At 43.9% G+C, this 20874-nt stretch overlaps 1 protein-coding gene across 8 annotated transcripts in view; it reads left to right on the top strand.

Moving 5' to 3' along the window:
* Nucleotides 1-20874, top strand: part of TRPM1 (transient receptor potential cation channel subfamily M member 1) — a 139620-nt gene that overhangs the window by 85272 nt on the left and 33474 nt on the right. For all 8 annotated transcript variants that reach the window (XM_037734787.1, XM_037734785.1, XM_037734784.1 and 5 more), the window contains exons 11-17: nucleotides 9036-9209; nucleotides 10138-10272; nucleotides 11670-11720; nucleotides 12688-12828; nucleotides 13700-13729; nucleotides 16547-16839; nucleotides 18592-18820. In XM_037734787.1, the coding sequence (XP_037590715.1) occupies nucleotides 9036-9209; nucleotides 10138-10272; nucleotides 11670-11720; nucleotides 12688-12828; nucleotides 13700-13729; nucleotides 16547-16839; nucleotides 18592-18820 (1053 nt within the window). The remainder of the gene's footprint in view (nucleotides 1-9035; nucleotides 9210-10137; nucleotides 10273-11669; nucleotides 11721-12687; nucleotides 12829-13699; nucleotides 13730-16546; nucleotides 16840-18591; nucleotides 18821-20874) is intronic.

The following is a 20874-nucleotide window of genomic DNA, read 5'->3' as shown; positions in this document are numbered from 1 at the left end:
TGTTTTAGTTCTTTGTAGATTCTGGATATTAACCCTTTGTCAGATGGGTAGATTGCAAAAATTTTTTCCCATTCTGTTGGTTGCTGGTTCACTCTAATGATTGTTTCTTTTGCTGTATAGAAGCTCTGGAGTTTAATTAGATCCCATTTGTCTATTTTGGATTTTGTTGCCAATGCTTTTGGTGTTTTAGTCATGAAGTCCTTGCCTATGCCTTTGTCCTGAATGGTTTTGCCTAGGCTTTCTTCTAGGGTTTTTATGGTGTTAGGTCTTATGTTTAAGTCTTTAATCCATCTGGAGTTAATTTCAGTGTAAGGTGTAGGTGAAGGGGTCCAGTTTCTGCTTTCTCAACATGGCTAGCCAGTTTTCTCAACACCATTTATTAAACAGGGAATCCTTTCCCCATTGTTTGTTTTTGTCAGGTTTGTCAAAGATCAGATTGTTGTAGATGTGTGGTGTTGCCTCCAAAGCCTCTATTCTGTTCCATTGGTGCGTATCTCTGTTTTGGTACCAGTACCATGCTGTTTTGATTACTGTAGCCTTGTAGTATAGTTTGAAGTCAGGTAGCATGATGCCTCCAGTTTTGTTCTTTTTGCTTAGAATTGTCTTGGCTATGCGGGCTCTCTTTTGGTTCCATATGAAGTTTAAGGTGATTTTTTCCAGTTCTGTGAAGAGGGTCATAGATAGCTTGATGGGGATAGAGCTGAATCTATAAATTACTTTGGGCAGCATGGCCATTTTCACAATATTGATTCTTCCTAACCATGAGCGTGGAATGTTCTTCCATCTGTTTGTGTCCTCTCTTATTTTGTTGAGCAGTGTTTTGTAGTTCTTCTTGAAGAGGTCCTTTATATCCTTTGTTAGTTGTATTCCTAGGTATTTTATTCTCTTTGTAGCAATTGTGAATGGCAGTTCGTTCTTGATTTGGCTCTCTGTAAGTCTGTTGTTGATGTATAGGAATGCTTCTGATTTCTGCACGTAGATTTTGTATCCTGAGACCTTGCTGAAGTTGCTTATCAGTTTAAGGAGATTTGGGCTGAGACGATGGGATCTTCTAAATATACAATCATGTCATCCATGAAATAGAGACAATTTGACTTCCTCCTTTCCTAGTGGAATAACCTTTCTTTCTTTTTCTTGCCTAATTGCTCTGGCTAGAACTTCCAATACTGTACTGAGTAGGAGTGGTGAGAGAGAATACACTTGTCTATTGCCAGATTTTAAAGGGAATACTTCCAGTTTTTGTGCATTCAGTATGACATTGGCTGTGGGTTTGTCGTAAATAGTTTTTATTATTTTGAGATAAGTTCCATCAATACCTAGTTTATTGAGAGTTTTTAGCATAAAGGGCTGTTGAATTTTGTCGAAGGCCTTCTCTGCATCTATTGAGATAATCATGTGGTTTTGTCTTTGGTTTTGTTTATGTGGTGGATTATGTTTATAGACTTGCGTATGTTGAACCAGCATTGCATCTCCTGGATGAAACCTACTTGATCGTGATGGATCAGCTTTTTGATATGCTGTTGCAATTGGTTTGCCTGTATTTTATTGAATAATTTTGCATCTGTGTTCATCATGGATATTGGCCTGAAGTTTTCTTTTCTTGTTGAGTCTCTGCCAGGTTTTGGTATGAGAATGATGTTGGTCTCATAAAATGATTTGGGAAGGATTCCCTCTTTTTGGATTGTTTGGAATAGTTTGAGAAGAAGTGGTACCAGCTCCTCTTTGTATGTCTGGTAGAATTCGGCTGTTAACCCATCTGGACCTGGACTTTTTTTTTGGTTGGAGGCTATTAATTGCTGCCTCAACTTCAGCCCTTGTTATTGGTCTATTAAGAGTTTCAACTTCTTCCTGGTTTAGGCTTGGGAGGGTGCAAGTGTCCAGGAATTTATCCATTTCTTCCAGGTATACTGGTTTACATTCATAGAGTTGTTTGTAGTAATCTCTAATCATAGTTTGCATTTCTGTGGAATCAGTGGTGATATCCCCTTTATCGTTTTTTATTGCATCTATTTGATTCTTCTCTCTTTTCTTTTTTATTAATCTGGCTAGTGGTCTGTCTATTTTGCTGATCTTTTCAAAAAACCAGATCCTGGATTTATTGATTTTTTGAAGGGTTTTTTGTGTCTCTATCTCCTTCAGTTCCGCTCTGATCTTAGTTATTTCTTGTCTTCTGATAGCTTTTGACTTTTTTTGATCTTGCTCCTCTAGCTCTTTCAGTTTTGATGATAGGGTATCAATTTTAGATCCTTCCTTGCTTCTTACATATGCATTTGTTGCTATAAATTTCCCTCTAGACACTGCTTTAAATGTGTCCCAGAGATTCTGGTATTTTGTGTCTTTGTTTTCATTGGTTTCAAAGAACATCTTTATTTCTACTTTCATTTCATTGTTTATCCAGTCAACATTCAAGAGCCAGTTGTTCAGTTTCCATGAGGTTGTGTGGTTCTGAGTTAGTTTCTTAATCCTGAGTTCTAATTTGGTTGCACTGTGGTCTGAGAGACTGTTTGTTATGATTTCTGTTCTTTTGCATTTGCTGAGGATTGATTTACTTCCAATTATATGGTCAGTTTTAGGGTAGGTGTGCTGTGGTGCTGAGAAGAATGTATATTCTGTGGATTTAGGGTGGAGAGTTCTGTAGATGTCTATTAGGTTTGCTTGATCCAGATCTGAGTTCAAGTCCTGGATATCTTGTTGATTTTCTGTCTCGTTGATCTGTCTAATATTGACAGTAGAGTGTTAAAGTCTCCCACTATTATTGTGTGGGAGGTCTAAGTCTTTTTGTAGGTCGTTAAGAACTTGCTTTATATATCTGGGTGCTCCTGTATTTGGGTGCGTATATATTTAGGATCGCTAGCTCTTCTTGTTGCATTGATCCTTTTACCATTATGTAATGCCATTCTTTGTCTGTTTTTATCTTTGTTGGTTTAAAGTCTATTTTATCAGAGACTAGGATTGCACCTCCTGCTTTTTTTTTTTCTCTCCATGTGCTTGATAAATCTTTCTCCATCCCTTAATTTTGAGCCTATGTGTGTCCTTGCACATGAGATGGGTTTCCTGGATACAGCACACCAATGGGTCTTGACTTTTTATCCAATTTGCCAGTCTGTGTCTTTTGATTGGGGCATTTAGCCTGTTTACGTTTAAGGTTAATATTGTTATATGTGAATTTGGTCCTGCCATTTTGATGCTAGCTAGTTGTTTTGCCCATTAGTTGACACAGTTTCTTCATTGTGTTGATGCTCTTTACCATTTGGTACGTTTTTGGAGTGGCTGGTACTGGTTGTTCCTTTCTATGTTTAGTGCTTCTTTCGGGAGCTCTTGTAAGGCAGGTCTGGTGGTGACAAAATCTCTCAGCAACTGCTTGTTCATAAAGGATTTTATTTCTTCTTTGCTTATAAAGCTTAGTTTGGCTGAATATGAAATTCTAGATTGAAAGTTCTTTTCTTTAACGATGTTGAACATTGGCCCCCAGTCTCTTCTGGCTTGTAGAGTTTCTGCCAAGAGATCTGCTGTGAATCTGTTGGGCTTCCCTTTGTGGGTAACCCGACCTTTCTTTCTGGCTGCCCTTAGTATTTTTTCCTTCATTTTAACCCTGGTAAATCTGACGATTATGTGCCTTGGGATTGCTCTTCTTGAGGAATATCTTTGTGGTGTTCTCTGTATTTCTTAGACTTGAATGTTTGCCTGCCTTCCTAGGTTGGGGAAGTTCTCCTGAATAATATCCTGAAGAGCGTTTTCCAGCTTGGATTCATTCTCTCTGTCACATTCAGGTACACCTATCAAATGTAGATTATGTCTTTTCACATAATCCCATATTTCTTGGAGACTTTGTTTATTTCTTTTCACTCTTTTTTCTCTAATCTTGCCTTCTCATTTTATTTCATTGAGTTGATCTTCTATCTCTGATATCCTTTCTTCTGCTTGGTTGATTCAGCTATTGAAACTTGTGTATGCTTCTCAAAGTTCTCGTGTTGTGTTTTTCAGCTCCATCAAGTCATTTATATTCTCTAAGCTGTTTAATCTCGTTAGCATTTCATCAAACCTTTTTTCAAGGTTCTTAGTTTCTTTGCATTGGGTGAGAACATGTTCTTTTAGCTCAGAGAAGTTTGTTATTACCCACCTTCTGAAGCCCATTTCTGTCAATTCATCAGACTCATTCTCCATTGAGCTTTGTTCCCTTGCTGGTGAGGAGTTGTGATCCCTTGGAGGAGGAGAGGTGTTCTGGTTTGGGGTGTTTTCATCCTTTTTGCACTGGTTTCTTCCCATCTTTGTGGATTTATCTACCTGTGGTCTTTGTAGTTGGTGACTTTCGTATGGGGTCTGCGATTGGATGTCCTTTTTGTTGATGTTGAAGTTCTTTCTTTTTTTTAGTTTTCCTTCTAACAGTCAGGTCCCTCTGCTGTAGGACTGCTGGAGGTCCACTCCAGACCCTGCTTGCCTGGGGATCACCTGTGGTGGCTGCAGAACAGTAAGCGTTGCTGCCACTTTCTTCTTCTGTTATCTTCGTCCCAGAAGGATACTCACCAGTTGCAGCCTGAGCTCTCCTTTATGAGGTGCCTCTTTGGATATATAGGGGTTGGGGAGCTATTTGAGGAGACAGTCTGTCCCTTATAGGAGCTCAAGTGCTGTGTTGTGAGCTCCGTTGTTCCATTCAGATCTGCTGGGCAGGTACATTTAAGTCTGCTGCAGCGGAAATCATAACCGCCTTTTTCCCCTGTGCCCTGTCCTGGTAAGGTGGGGCTTTATTTATAAGTTCCTAATGTGCTACTGCCTTTTTTCATAGATGCCTTGCCCAGCAAGGAGGTAGCCTAGTCACAGTCTACCAGCAGAGGCATTGCTGAGCTGCTGTGGGCTCTGCCCAGCTGCTGTGTGAACTTCCTTATGGTTTTGTTTACAGAGGTATAGTTAGAACTGCCTCGGTAATGGTGGTCCACCCCAGTAATGGTGGACTGCCTCTGTAACAGCGGACTGCCTCAGTAATGGCAGACTGCCTTGGTAATGATGGACTGCCTTGGTAGTGGTAGACTGCCTCAGTGATGTTGGACGCCCTTCCCCCCACAGAGCTGGACCATTCCGGGTCCAGCTGCGCTTGCTGCAAAACTCTCAATCCAGAGCATTTCAGATTGCTGGTCTTTGTGGGGTTGGGACCTGCTGAGCCAGATCACCTGGCTCCCTGTTTCAGTCCCCTTTTATTCAGTTGAATGGGCAGCTGTCTCCCAGGCATTGCAGACAGCAGTTGAAACGGCCGCCCAGATTTCTGTGAGTTTTTGTGTGGAGACATGCTGTGCTGGCTGAAACAGCCATGCTGGAAACTCGTGGCGCTTTTCAGCCCAGGAATCTCGTCTGTGGGCAGTAATAACTCATTTGGAAATGGCGGTGATCACTCAGCCTCTGCATTGTTCTCACTGGGAACTGCACTCCAGAGCTGTTCCTATTTGCCCATCTTAGATCCCCTCCTGGATTAACAATTTTTGAAGGAAAATCATCACCAGCATTTACCTCAAGAGCTTTTTTGTCTTGCAGAATTGACACTCTATGCCCATCAAACAATAATTCCACATCCTGCCCTTCCCTGTGCCCTGGCAACCACCATTCTACTTTCTGTTGCCATGAATATGAATATTGTAAGTACCTCATATAACTGAAATCATGTAGTATTTGCCCTTTTGTGACTGGCTTATTTCACTCAGAACAATGTTTCAAGGTACATTAGTGTTATAGCATGTGTTAGAATTTTCTTCCTTTTAAGGCTGAATAATAGTCCTTCGTATGGATATACCACATTTTGCTTATTGAAGCATCCATTAGTGGACACTTGGGTTGCTCCCATGTTTTAGAATAATGCTGCTATGAATGTAGGTGTACACATACTTCTTCGAAACATGCTTTCAGTTCTTTTGGGTATATGTCAAGAAGTGTATTGGTTGGATGATACAGTAATTCTATTTTTAATTTTTTGGGGAATCATCAAACTCCTCCCATTGCAATTGCACCATTTTACATTTCCACCCACAGTGCACAGGGTTCCAGTTTGTTCACATTTTCACAAACATTTGTCATTTTCTTTTGTTTAGATAATAGCCATCTCGGCCAGGCGTAGTGGCTCATACCTATAATCCCAGCACTTTGGGAGGCTGAGGAGGGTGAATCACCTAAGGTCAGGAGTTCGAGACCAGCCTGACCAACATGGTGTAACCCCATCTCTTACTAAAAATACAAAAAAATTAGCCAAGTGTGGTGGTGTGTGCCTGTAATCCCAGCTACTCAGAAGTCTGAGGCAGGAGAATCGCTTGAGCCCAGGAGGTGGAGGTTGCAGTGAGCCAATATCGCACCACTGCACTCCAGCCTGGGCACCAAGAGCAAAACTCTGTCTCAAAACAAAAAGAAAATAAAAAAGATAATAGTCATCTTAATGGGTGTGAGGTAGTATCTCAGATGGTTTTGATTTGTATTTCCCTAATGACTGAGCATTTTTGTGTGTGTTTATTGGCCATTTGTGTATCTTCTTTGGAGAAATGTCTATTTAAGTCTTTTACCTATTTTTGGTAAATAGGTAAAATAGGTTGGGTTTTTTTGTTGTTGAATTTTAGGAGTTCTCTATATATTCTGGATGTGAACCCCTTATCATATATATGATTTACAAATATATTGCTCCATTCTGTAGCTGCCTTTATTAATGGTATCTTTTGCTGCATAAAACTTTTAAATTTTCATGAAGTCCATCAAATTTGCTATTAATAATTTTTCCCATTGTGCCTGTGCCTTTGGTGTCATATTCAAGAACTGAATTCCCAAATCCAACATAGTGACACTTTTGCCCTGTGTTTTCTTCTAAGCATTTTAATTTTTAAAATTTATTTATTTATTTATTTTTGAGGCTGAGTTTCACTTTTGTCACATAGCCTGGAGTACAACAGCACAGTCTCAGCTCACTGCAACCTCCACCTCCCGGGTTCAGGTGATTCCTCTGCCTCAGCCTCCTGAGTAGCTAGGATTACAGGCACCCGCTACCACGCCTGGCTAATTACTGTATTTTTAGTCAAGACAGGGTTTCACCATATTGGCCAGAATGGTATCGAATTCCTGACCTCAGGTGATCCACCCACCTCGGCCTCCCAAAGTGCTGGGATTACAAGCAGAACCACCACGCCCAGCCCCATTTTGTGTTAGTAGTTTTAGATTTTACGTGCAGGTCTTTGATCTATTTTGAGTTAGTATTTGTATATGGTGTAAGGTAAGGGGCCAACTCCAGTCTTTTGCATGTGGATATCCAGTTTTCCCGGCACCATTTGTTGAATGTGGTGTAACTCTGTCACTCAGGACCATAATGGTCTTATCTGCATGAGGAGTCAGCCAAGACACTTTTTCATCCATATCTGTATGTTGACCAGGAACTATATAAATGCACACCTCCCCTGATGTCATCTCTGCCTAAACTGCACTTGAGGGTTTTGAGCAGGAGAGTTACTGGGTTCTGTTTTTATACTTAAAGGTCACTCTGGATTTACTGTAGAAAATGCATTGCATGGGTGCCATGGCAGAGTCCTGTTAATAGGCTATTGAAATAATTCAGGTGAAAGAGGGTGCCTTGGACTAGAGCAGAGGCAGAGAAGAAGGCAAGCATCAGAGCATTAAGCAAAATTTTGCATTAAACATGGCTGCTCATAGAAGTAGATGAATCATTGAGGGCATTGGAGGGGCTGAAATGTCAGCAGTGCTCCCCAGTTCTCTGGCTTGCACAATCGGCAAGCTGTGGTGCCATTTCCTTGATATAAGGGACCCTGGAAGAGGACTGGGTTGGGGGCAGTCCTGAGTGTGGTTTGGGACATAAGGAGCTGCAAGTCTTTGAGACATGCAAGCAGGGATGCTGAGCAGACAGCAGGAGCTCTGGGGAGAGAGGCGGACCGCAGCCAGAAAGAAGTTGTGCACGAGTCACTGGTGACTGCTGGTGTGGCGTCAATGAGGTTGTCAAGGAAGAGAGTAGAGTGAAGGGAAGGAGGCTGGCGACAGAGCCCAGAGGAACCTTGACATTTAAACCTGCACTGAGAAGTGGTGGCCAGACAGGGAAGAGGAAAGCTGCGAGCTTGTGGTGCCAAGAAGCCAAGGGAATAGGCTCTGGGAGGAGGCAGGCAGTGGAGTCAGATGCGTTGAGAACCCAGCATGAAATGCCTACGAGGCAGGCACCGGCACAGTTCTCAGCAACCAAACGCAGAGCTCAGGACAGACAGGGAAGAAGCAGCAGGGCGTGTGCAGGAGGGAATGCAGGTTCCAGGGGTAGCCAACCCACCAGGAGCATTTGGTGGGAGGAGCGGGTGGGTCTGGCAAGAGAGGACGTCAGCTGGAGGGTCCGGCTGTTTAGGTGCTGGCTCTGTCTGCACCAGGACACACTCCCACGTTCTCCACTGGACCAGGAGACAAGGCCACAGGGCCAGGCCCACTTCTGCTCTCTTTCCTGTTCTTTGAAGTAGAGCACACACTCCCCTTGATGACTGAGTCTATTGCCACGTTGCATGTATCTCAGTGATATCCGGAGAACTTCTTTACCCACCAATAAGCTCTGGTTTACGTTTATATCCAGGCAGGCATCCTCAGTTCTATCCCTTGTCTCAGACCCCCTTCACAATCACTTTCTCCCATCATTAAGTGACTATGGGCACATCTCTTTGGTGCCTTTGATCTCTCCTTTCAGCACCCTTTTGTGCAAAAGCGCACATTGATCAAAATGTCAGCCACTTTAAGTACGCAAACCTGCTGCATCAAGTCATGTGTGTGTTTGTGCACATGAATAACAGAGGTTCACAGTATCACAGCCTTCTTCAGACAGCCAGACCTGTGATGACCGAGTGTGTAGGTGTATGGGATGGAGCCCGCGTGCATGTGTACATGTGTGTGGACATGTGTGTGCACTGTGTGGGTGTGCACATGTACTTTGTGTGCATGTGTGCACATAAAGAGGTGGGAGGGTCAGTGAGCTGGTTTGGGGACAAGAAAGAACCTTAATACCTTTTCCCAACTCTGATTGCTGTGGACTGCAGCCCCTGGGAAGCCTGGCCCCGCCAATGGACAGCAAAGCCACAGAGAAGGAGAAGAAGCCACCCACAGCAACCACCAAGGGAGGAAGAGGAAAAGGAAAAGGCAAGAAGAAAGGGAAAGTGAAAGAGGAAGTAGAGGAAGAAACTGATCCCCGGAAGATAGAGCTGCTGAACTGGGTATGTGGAAGGTCACAGAGATCACCTGCTTGGCATCACGCTTCCCTAGGAGAAGGGGCGTCACGCTTCCCTAGGAGAAGGGATGGTTCTTGCCCTTGCTTCAGTCCTATCCAGGGCCCTGATCCCAGGAGGGGTGGGTAAAGGCTTGACTGGGTAGTGTCAGCATTTCAAACTACAACAGCACGTTCGTTGTGATGATCCTTGTAGATTGTCCAAAACACCAATCGTTCCTGCATTGGGGGGAATGATGCCACCCAGAGAGGAGCCCTGGGTCACCCTGATCAGCAGTGGCTCTCTGCTTGGCAGACATGCCAATTCTTGATGCATGAAAATATGGCAGACAAGCCTGTTGTCACCAAATAAACACAATTTGTGCAAAAATCCCCTTTTTTTGACAGAGCCCATGATTGGGTATGTGGGGGTAACAGCAGTTTAGGGGCGGGAGGCTGGAGCCACACACTGCACTGCAGTTCTCGGTCTTGCTGCCACCAGGACACAGGCAAGACAGGGGACCAGGCCTCTACGGTGACATGTGCCTGCCATTATCATGGCCACTCACCCGCATGGCATGAGTGATCCTGGTCATGCTGCCTGCCCAGCTAGCTCCGCCTGGCCGAACTCAGTCAAGGAAACAAATGGTGGAGACTGGGCGGGGCAATGCCAGGAAGGCTGAGATTTTGAATTCTCTTCAATTTATCTTCAAAAGGAAAAAACAATGTACAAACATGGATGGAACATGTAGAGGCCAAACTGAGAAGAAAGGAGAGGGGAGATAGGGGTGTTTATCCAATCTAAAGAGCAAAGAGAGCCATGTTGGAGTGCTCAGGGATCTGGGGCTCGGAATATCCTTTCCTCTGTGTTTCCAGTCTGCCCCTCCCCACTGCCTCTGAGAGGCCACTCACGGGCTCCCGGCTCTTGGTCCCTGCAGGTGAATGCTTTGGAGCAAGCGATGTTGGATGCTTTAGTCTTAGATCGTGTTGACTTTGTGAAGCTCCTGATTGAAAACGGAGTGAACATGCAACACTTTCTGACCATTCCGAGGCTGGAGGAGCTTTATAACACAGTGAGTGCTCTAGAAAAAGGGAGAGAAGGGGGAGGCAGCCATCTGAATGTGTTTGTAACTGGTGCATATTGTGCATAAATGTGGTCAGATGAGCACAGACCCATCTGACCTCCTTCGGCTGGGAGGTCCACATCTAATGGCAGACAGCTACTTCTCACCGGCTGCTGGTGCAGCCTGTGTTCACATTCTGACCACTACTCCCACGCCTCGCCAGGCACTCCTTTCTCGGGCAGTATCAACTCTTGTCCCACATTTGAGGGTGGCGTCTGAGCACTTGTTTCTATAAAGAGGGAATCTAGCTCCCCAAGCCATTAGCAGAGTGAAATGTCACCATGGATGAGAAGTCAGTTGCTCTTTGGGAACTTCACATTTGATGAGGCTTTTGGGGAGAACATAGAGCTAAGCTTCACAGCCAGGAGCTCTGCTGGAAGGGTTTGAATAAAATTCCCTTGGCTTATATTATTACAATATAAGTTTTGAGAATTTATACAGTATTTCCTTCTCTATTGTAAGATTTTAAGTAGCAGAAATGGTCCTCAGCAGTTGCTTGCTAAAACTTGGTGAATTTTTTTTTTTTCTGAGACTGGGTCTCTCTTGTTGCCCAGGCTGGGGTGCAGTGACATGATCTCAGCTCACTGCAGCCTCAACCTCCTAGGCTCAAGCTGTCCTCCCACCCCAGCCTCCTGAGTATCTGGGACTACAGATGCACACCACCACAGCCAGCTAATATTTGGAATTTTTGTAGAGACAGGGTTTCTTCATGTTGCCCAGGCTGGTCTCGAACTCCTAACCACAAGTGATCTCCCAAAGTGCTGGGATAATAGGTGTGAGCCACTGATCCTGGCCAACTTGGCGAATTTGTAACACTATATCATGCACCTTAAGATACTCTTTAAAAAAATGGAACAGAAAGTATTTCACAACTTTCTGTCGGATAATTTTTAACCATGACCAGTTCTGTTTTGTAAAAGAAAAAGGCTGGTATGGGTTACACTCCATCTCTCACAATTCATTAATCATAAAGTAGGGCAGGAATTTGCTGGAAGAGTTCAAGAAAAAACCATCTTTATTTATAGCTGGGGTCTCTCTCTATGGCCTAGGCTGGAGGTGCAGTGGCACAATCTTGACTCACTGCAACCTCTACCTCCCAGGTTCAAGTGATCCTCCCAGCTCAGCCTCTCTAAAAGATGAGATTACAGGTGTGTGCCACCACGCCTGGCTAATTTTCGTATTTTTAGTAGAGACGGGGTTTCACCATGTTGGCCAGGATGGTCTCAATCTCCTGACCTCAAGTGATCCACCCACCTCGGACTCCCAAATTGCTGTGATTACAGGCATGAGCCACCACGCCCAACCAAGAAAAATAAATTTAACAAACATGAATGCTTCTCTTTCAGAGACTGGGTCCACCAAACACACTTCATCTGCTGGTGAGGGATGTGAAAAAGGTCAGTCTACCGTTTCATAATCCCAACCTATTGGCATCTTTCACAGAGACATTTCTTAAGAGCGATTTTTAAATTTTCAAAATGTATTACTATTTCAGGCACAGGAGATAATGAATTCCTTCTTTCAAAAAGGGTCTATTTAAAATAAAGCAAAAGGATAATTTTTTTTTTTTTTTTTTTTTTTTTGGATTTAAATTTTTTTTTTTGAGACAGAGTTTGTGGCTCAGTCATAGGCTGGAGTACAGTGGTGCGATCTTGGCTCACTGTAACCTCCATCTACCAGGTCCAAGCAATTCCCCTGCCTCAGCCTCCTGAGTAGCTGGGACTACAGGCATGCACCACCACACCCGGCTAGTTTTTTGTGTTTTAGTGGAGACAAGGTTTCACCATGTTGGCCAGGATGGTCTTGATCTCCTGACCTCGTGATCCACCCGCCTCGGCCTCTCAAAGTGCTGGGATTACAGGTGTGAGCACCGCACCCGGCCAAGGATAATCTTTTTTAAGTTGCAGGGTCATCCGAATTCATGACAGGGACACGCTCAGTGACACCCGGATTACCGGTTGATGCCAGCACAAGGCCAGGGCAGCCACTGGGTGGGGCTGGGGAAGGGGGTGTCCCAGCCACTGACCCGAGCACTGCTGTCTGTCCATGCAGCCTCTCCTTCTTTCCCTCCTTTGAGATCTCTCACCCACTGCTCGTGCCTCTTTCCAGAAGCACTGGCAGGAGGTTCCTCAGGTCATTCTGTGTCCTGTTGATTGCAGCCACTGTTCTTGGCCCTTTCTGCCACCTTGTTATCAAGGGATAGATGCTTTTCCCAGCCTGAATGTTGTTCAATCCCCTACCCAGCCACCCCTTCCATGAACCCTAAGTGGGGGCCAGGACAGCCACTTACGCCCAAGGCATGTGATGAGGTCCACACCGCGAACGCATTCTCACAGGGCCTGAGACAGACTTCTCTTCTTACAGAGCAACCTTCCACCCGATTACCACATCAGCCTCATAGACATCGGGCTCGTACTGGAGTACCTCATGGGAGGAGCCTACCGCTGCAACTATACTCGGAAGAGCTTTCGCACCCTCTACAACAACTTGTTCGGACCCAAGAGGGTAGAACTTGGTGCCTGTGTAGTGTACTGTGGCTCCTGGAGTGGCATGTGGTTCCTCACTTGCTTTTCACAAATGGCCAGTTCAGAGCCAAGCCCTTCGCCCGCCCCCAGCACACCTGCCCTGCCTCCTCCAGCACTCTCAGGTCCAAGCCACAGCATTCTCCAGCTCCCCTAAGCACGTGGGGACATCCAGCCCACCCACTGCATCTGCCCTCCTGTATCCACAGCAGACCCCCTCCTGGGCTCCAGGACTACTGTCTGCCCACTCCAGCCTGTCCTACCATCCCACCACTGTGCCTGCCATAATCGTCTAAAGCAAGGGACATGCCAGCATTCCCTGCTCCAAACCTCCCGGAGCCCCTCACTGCCTGGAGAATCGTAGCCAAACTCATTATCACAGCAGCCAAGGCCCTCCACCAGCTGGCTCCAAGCCACCTGGGAGACCACGTACCTGCACCAAAATCTAATCCTGTGATCAAATCAAAGACATGTACCTGCCATGTCTTTCCCAGTTATGAGTGCCTTTCCCACTCTTATCAAGAATCCAAATCAAATGTCCGATCTTTCATGACGCCCTCCCCTCACACCCCCCTCACAGCTCACCCAGCTCTCTGGGTGTCTGTTAGGGAACTTCTCTGCTTCTGCTTGTAATAAGGGACATGTGTCTGCAAAGCTTTCTTCTCAGTTAACTTCTGACAGAGGAAGAGTTGCCATATTAAAGCACTTCTCTTCCTTGGATATTATCATTAATTGTTAATGATACAAAGTGCTTTTTAATCAATTAGTATGTCCACTACCAACAGTACTACTAATGAACTACTAACATTGGTTATCTGAGTAAATTGATGTTTTTCTTCCCCTTTCACATGCAGCCTAAAGCTCTTAAACTTCTGGGAATGGAAGTAAGTAGAATTTGTTTTCAAAGGTTTTATAATATCTTGGTCAAATATACATAGCCCTTTAAGTTCTGTACTTGCAAATACAGCATACTACTCACGAAAATTTACTTAGGTGTCTTAGTCAAATTATATAAAAGGACAATACATACATTTTCTTTAAAGGGGGTAAAAACTGCACAATTCATTTTCTAGAGCTAGCAAAACCACGGTTTCAAAAAAAAAAGGATAAACAAAAAGCTATAGAATAACACCACATGTATGCAAAAATCATAAATAATACCCAAATGACTGGACTATTTTCAAAGTCCTGAACAAGTAGAGTCCTCCAAGAATGCAAATATAATGCAGTGTTAGTCTTTAATATATAGCACCTACTGAGAAATGGTCATGTCATACTTTTCTTCTTTTTAAACATAGTTTTCAGTCTCCTCAGTATCCTCAATTGTTTGTCATTTCTTGCGCCTTTTTTTTTTTTTTGGGTCAAAGTCTCACTCTGTCACCCAGGCTGGAGTGCAGTGGTGCAATCTCGGTTCACTGCAGCCTTCGCCTCCCGAGTTGAAGCAATTCTCCTGTCTCAGCCTCCTGAGTAGCTGGGAATGGGGGCACATGCTACACCCCAGGCTAATTTTTGTATTTTTAGTAGAGACAGGGTTTCACCATGTTGGTCAGGCTGGTCTCAAACTCCTAACCTCAGGTGATCCACCCACCTTGGCCTTCCAAGGTGGGATTACAGGCATGAGCCAAAGCTCAGCCTCTTATGCCAATTTTTTAAAAATCTATATCTCCTGTTTTTTTCTTAAGCATTCTTTCCTACATATTTTATTGGTATTTTTGCTTTATCAAGCAACTTCGTTTTTCTGTTTCTATTTTATTAATGTCTGCTTTTATTTTTATTCATTTCTTCCATATACTTTCCCTAGTGTTATTGTATTGTTTGTGCTAACTCAGTTTGAAAGGAAAATTCACTCATTTTCTATCTTCCGTGTATCCCTATAAATGCATTACAGGTATAAATTTTTCTGAGCATTGTTTCATGGTGTTCTACAGGTTTGGATGAATAGAACCTTCCTTGTCATTCTTTCTAGGGCATTTGTTATTTCCTTTACAATCCAAGAGTTATTTAGAAGTGTATTTCAAATTTCCCAGATACAGACTTTTGTTGTTGTTACCCCACGGTTATTGATTTCAAATTTTATTCCTTGTATAGAAATTCCCTGTAATTTGTCTCAAATTCATGGCTAAATAAGGTGTGTTTAGACTCTTACTATGATTTTAATATGTCAGTTTCTCCGGACGCTCCCAGTGCAGATCCCTTGCTGCTTTATTGGTTTCTTTCCCTTTTCCTCACTGATTTGTGACAGACTTTTGCATTTTAGGAAAACTAACTCTTTGTTTCTCATATTCTCTCTCTGGCAGTTTTTAAAGATAATTTACATACAATTAATATTTAATAATATATGTTATTGAAAGGTAGGCTTAAAAGGACTTCTGTTTTATAACATCTCATTAGGCATTAGTTAATTTGAATTTTTAGTAGAGTCGGGGTTTCACCATGCTGGCCAAGCTGGTCTCAAACTCCTGACCTCAAGTGATCTGCCTGCCTCGGGCTCCCAAAGTGCTAGAATTACAGGCATAAGCCACCATGCCCAGCCCTTATTTTATCTTATATATTCTTGAAAATAAATCTATGTTTATCTTAAAATTTCTACAATGTTCATTTTTAACCTGTGCAGACCAACTTTTCCTACGTCACTTGTCTATAGCTTCACTGTGACAAAATTAGAAAATTAGAACAAAGAAATTTAAATTGGAGTCAAGATACTATAGTTTCCATTAAAATGTTATCACAGCTCATTGTGATATTATAGAAACTGGGTCAGTAGTGAACAATTCAAGATAGGAATTGGAGGGCCAGGTTGTCCCCCATAACCCCCCACGCTGCAGCCCACTCTGACTGTGTGAATGTTACCGAGTTATTCAGACTGAGCCACAACTTCCTAATCTGAGGAAATGGAAGGAATTCACAACCTCTCAGAGTCTTCATAAGAATGAAAGAAGATAACTGATGGGAACGCTGTTTGCAAAAGAGCAAACATCTGTTTCTGTTATTCCATTGAATACTAAAGTATTAGCCTGGGATAGTCTGAGACGCACATTTTTCATGCCAGTTTTCCCAGTCGTGATCTGCCTTTCTTACGCATCCTGATCCGTTTGCAGAACAGTTCTCGTAATCCCTTTAGGAAATGGGAAATGTTGGCCTTCCGTTTTGCGCCATATGGGGAAAAGGACAACGCTCATTCAAAGTGGAATGTTTGCTTTCTTAAAATACTGGAGGGAAATCTAAAACATTTTTCTCTAGCCCCTTTTGCATGTTTCTTATTAATTTCTGGTTCAGCTATGTCTGGCAAACGAGCGTTATTTTTGTTACACTGCGAAGACTTCCCCAAGGAAATAAACTGTGGGCCTCCCCTCTTCCATGATGTTATTTGTGTTTAGTTTTGGGGGAGGTTTTGCTTGCTTGTTTTAGTTTTGCAGCATTTCCTCAGCTAAAGGCTTCTAAGTAAAACTGCTGATTCAGCGGTGCAAGTTATCCAAACAGTAGTATGGCTTCTCAGTTCATTTGGTTTTAGATAGTTTACTTCTCATAATAAACTTGTGCATCTTTTCAAAAGAATTAATATGCGGAGTGGAAATGGAAGGTGTACTTCAGAAGTGTCTTCACTACCTCTGACAGGAAGGTGTCCCTTTCTCAATGAGTTCTGGAACTCTCTGTTGCATACTTTTATGGCAAAACCATGACATCCATGTTTCTCCCCTCAGGATGATGAGCCTCCAGCTAAAGGGAAGAAAAAGAAAAAGAAGAAAAAGGAGGAAGAGATCGACATCGATGTGGACGACCCCGCCGTGAGTCGGTTCCAGTACCCCTTCCATGAGCTGATGGTGTGGGCCGTGCTGATGAAACGCCAGAAAATGGCGGTGTTCCTCTGGCAGCGAGGGGAAGAGAGCATGGCCAAGGCCCTGGTGGCCTGCAAGCTCTACAAGGCCATGGCCCACGAGTCCTCCGAGAGCGATCTGGTGGATGACATCTCCCAGGACTTGGATAACAATTCCAAGTTAGTGTCTGGGGGCATTTAAAGGCCAGGAGAGACGACCATCTTGAGTGCTTGTCCCTGCAGGGAGGGGTGGCCCGTGCACTTCTCACTCAAGGACAGTGGTGGTTAAAGCTTGTTCACAAATCACTTTGTCCGTCACGTCAGCATTTTTCTGTCTGTCTCTCAGAGGCATTTTTAGACTGTCACTGTTTTTGTCTACTGCCTTCTCTTTGCATTAAAATAGAAACAATTCCCTTCTCTTTACATTAAAATTGAAACTCAATCACAGTTCACATTTCCTAACTCTGCACTGGTTCCCGCAGAAGTTTCTGCTCCAGTAAGTTGTGGTTCTCAGTATCTGCCTGTCTGTCTCTCCAGTTTGGGGGACAGCAGTTTGCCCTGTGACCCCACGTCTCCGGTGGAGCTAAAAGGATTTGATGTTCAGCTTGTTTAGTTTGTTACTTGTTAGGATGGATGTCGACTTCCAAGTTCCTTCCATGCCACACGGAAACCAGAGGTTCCAGCACAACTTTATAGGAGCCTAAACTTGAGGCAGGCACAGGCAGCTCTGCCAACATCTAACACCTTTGTTTTCTGAAGTTCACTGCTTTTATTTTGGACTCAGTTATTTCTAAAATTACTAGCTGATTTCTAAACGATAGGAATTCAAGACTCCCTAATAATGGGGCCATGTCCACCTACCTCATGGGTTTGTCAGTGCCAACCTTTACTTCCTAGAGTCCCCACATGGTGACATGTCATCACCCTGCAGCCTGCAGGAAGGCTAGGAGGTACTGCAGATAGCATTCCTCTTCAAGGACAGAGAAGGCCATTCTCCCACACAGGATTCTGCCTTCCTCATCCTCTTCGTCACTGGAATAAAATATTCTATTGACTGGAGAAACAAAAGCAGAGGAGGGTGATCACTTAGAGATCTAGTCTTAACCGTATTCCATTATAAAAAAGTCGAAAGAACTTGGAATGTTTATGGTTATCGCCAGATATTTGAATCTGGGTCATGTGAGGAAGGCAGTAAACTTTATGCTCAAAATTCAGCTTCTGCCACCTCCATGCCCTCAAACTTCTAACACTGCCCCCATCAGTCCTTAGGCACCCTCTGGCCTGGGCCCTGTGACAGCTATGCCTTATCTCTGTCATAGCACTGAGAATGTTAGCTTCTCTGTAATCACTGTGATAGTGAAGCGTTACACACGCAGAGAAAGGCATATATCCGAAATACCCAGTTGGTGACAGTCCACAGGTGGGCCATGCCAGTACCACAGCACCTAGATCAACTAAGAACCTAGTCGGCAGCCCCCAGCCCTCCTATGACCCCTTTCAGTGTCCACCTCCCCCCACTACCACCACCGGCAGCCCCGCTCCTGTAGCCTCCAATCCCACAGGTGCTGCTTTTGAAGTCACTTTTGCTGTCTTTTCTGTCTGCCTCCCTGATCTGTGCACAACTTGAGGGAAGGGACTTTGTCTTCTTGTCTCTATGTCACTGGGGCCTGAAGGGCAGATGTGGGCTCAACCTACAGCTCCATTTGCAGCTGGAGCAATCAGCCCATCTCCTGACTGAGCTCCCAGACACTGTCCCTGGCTGTCCCCCTTTGGGGACACATCTCTGGAGCTTCTTGCTTGCAGAGAACCGCAAAGCCCTTCCAGTAAAGGATTCTGTGTCCCATGGCTCCATAATTCCCTGTGGATGCGCTTGTCAAAGAAAGAGCTTGCGGCCACTGTGGCTTCACCCTGGTCCCTTCTCTTTCCCCGCAGAGACTTCGGCCAGCTTGCTTTGGATTTATTAGACCAATCCTATAAGCACGACGAGCAGATTGCCATGAAACTCCTGACCTATGAGCTGAAAAACTGGAGCAACTCGACCTGCCTCAAACTGGCTGTGGCAGCCAAACACCGGGACTTCATTGCTCACACCTGCAGCCAGATGCTGCTGACCGACATGTGGATGGGAAGGCTGCGGATGCGGAAGAACCCTGGCCTGAAGGTGCGTGCAACGTACCGGGAGACGGGCAAGGACAACAGTGACAAGCAACTCCTGCCAGTGTGAGATGAGCACTTCCTATGGGTTATTTTATTTATTCCTTTGAGCAACACCCTGAGGGAGATGCCAGGACAATCCCTAACAGACGAGGAACCTGAAGCTTTGAGATGATGTGACATTCCTAGGATCTTAGCTGGTCAGCATGGGATCAGGACCCACACCCTGATGGTCTAACCCCAGAGCCCCACCTGACCAGCCCACCTGGCTCCACAAACCCCTGCCACAGTCAGAGTCTCCTAACAGAGCCCCCCGTAACTCAGCACACACACACACCTGGTTGGGTTGTCTACCCACCATTAAGGCGGGGACTGGAACTTATTTCTAGATTCCCTTATAACTCTGAGATCGTTTATTGTTTTAACTGGTGAGGATATTTTCATGACATGGGAGAAAATTACGAGAAAATACGAAGCTACGAAAGGGTTTGAAAAATATGTAGTGGGGGGAAAACCATATTGCAATCAAACCGTATCTCTGGGGTTTACTGCTGTTAACTACTAGGATATCTTGAGAAGAGATTCTAGTCTGCAGATAACTCAACAATCTCATGGCAGTATTATACCTACCTTAGAGATCTCCGTGAGGCTAAAGAAAAGTCTATACAAGTTATACTGTGTAGTATGGTTCCAGCAAATAGCATTTTGTTTCTTAGAAATATGAATGGTATGCCTAATTGTCTAACTCTATGTAGCATGCTAAGCTGATATGATACATAACTTAGGATATTAATAAACAGTTTTCAGAATACCAAGAGTAAAGAGCTCTTCAAGGTTTTCAGGAAACTAAAGTAGATCACCTACATGGGGATGAACATTGAATTGGCATCAGACTTTTCATCAACAACACTGAAACCCGGAAGGCAGCAGTGGAGTAAGGCCTTCACAGTTCTGAGGGGAAAGCATTTGGAGCCTGGAATGTTTTTAACCCAGGCCAACTATTTAAAAGCATGAGAAAAGAATATCTGTTTAAGACAGGCAAAGACTCAAACTATACACTTTCAACCTCCCCATTTAGAAGAATTAGTTTGGTGGGTAGTCTAAGCCAAAAATAAATAAATAAACATTACAATGAAAAATGTGGAGTGGAGTGTAAGAAATGACCCAAGATTTATAAATTGCCATACAAAAGCTGTGCAGCCAGGAGAAAGGCGGTCAGATTAAATGAGGCCAAGGAGTCTGTGTGATCCAAAAAGGAAGTGCTCAAGAAGAATAGAAATGATTCTGATAAATAGACAGAATGACTAAGAAGCCACCACGTGTCAGAAATACAGGTTAGGGAAACAAAACAATTTATAATCCTTAACAGGAAAATAGAAGGTGAATCCATACATTTTAGGAAAAACAATAAAGTTCGTATAAAAGGTCAAGTTCAGTGTGATTCAAACTAAAGTTTAAAATGATCTGGAGCCATTGGTAGAGTGTAGAAAAACACTTACAGAAGGGAAGCGCAGCCACGCAAAGGGGTTCATGCCTGTAATCCAAGCACCTTGGGAGGCCAAGGCGGGAGGATCACTGGAACCCAGGAGTACAGGGACAGCCTGGGCAACATAGTGAGACCCCATCTCTATAAAAAAGAACTTTTCAAATGAGCCAGGTAATGTGGTGCACACCGTAGTCCCAGCTACTCGGGAGGCTGAGGTGGGAGAACCACTTGAGCCCAGAAGATCGAGAATGCAGTTAGCCATGATTGTAACACTGCACTCCAACCTGGGCAGCAGAGCAAGACCTTGTCTCAGAAAATAAAAAAAGGGAAGCACGTTTTCTATCTATGAGCCTAGGCATCCTTTTGTTGTCTAGGCTGAGCCCAAGTTAGTCCTTCTTTTGTGAGTCACATTCGCCTTGTAACTCTTAGTTCACATAATCTCATTTATGTCAAAGTTATTTCTACATAAAATACTTCTGGTCTACTTCACTACAGGTATTATATTTTATTTATATTATATTTTAGTTTAAACATTTGTATTCCTAGAAATTTCACGTAAGGACTTTTTTTTTTTT

Source organism: Cebus imitator, unplaced genomic scaffold (genome assembly GCF_001604975.1).
Source record: "Cebus imitator isolate Cc_AM_T3 unplaced genomic scaffold, Cebus_imitator-1.0 Scaffold662, whole genome shotgun sequence".
Classification (NCBI taxonomy): domain Eukaryota; kingdom Metazoa; phylum Chordata; class Mammalia; order Primates; family Cebidae; genus Cebus; species Cebus imitator.
Note: the sequence above shows the minus strand (reverse complement) of the source record. Positions and strands in the feature narration are given on the sequence as shown.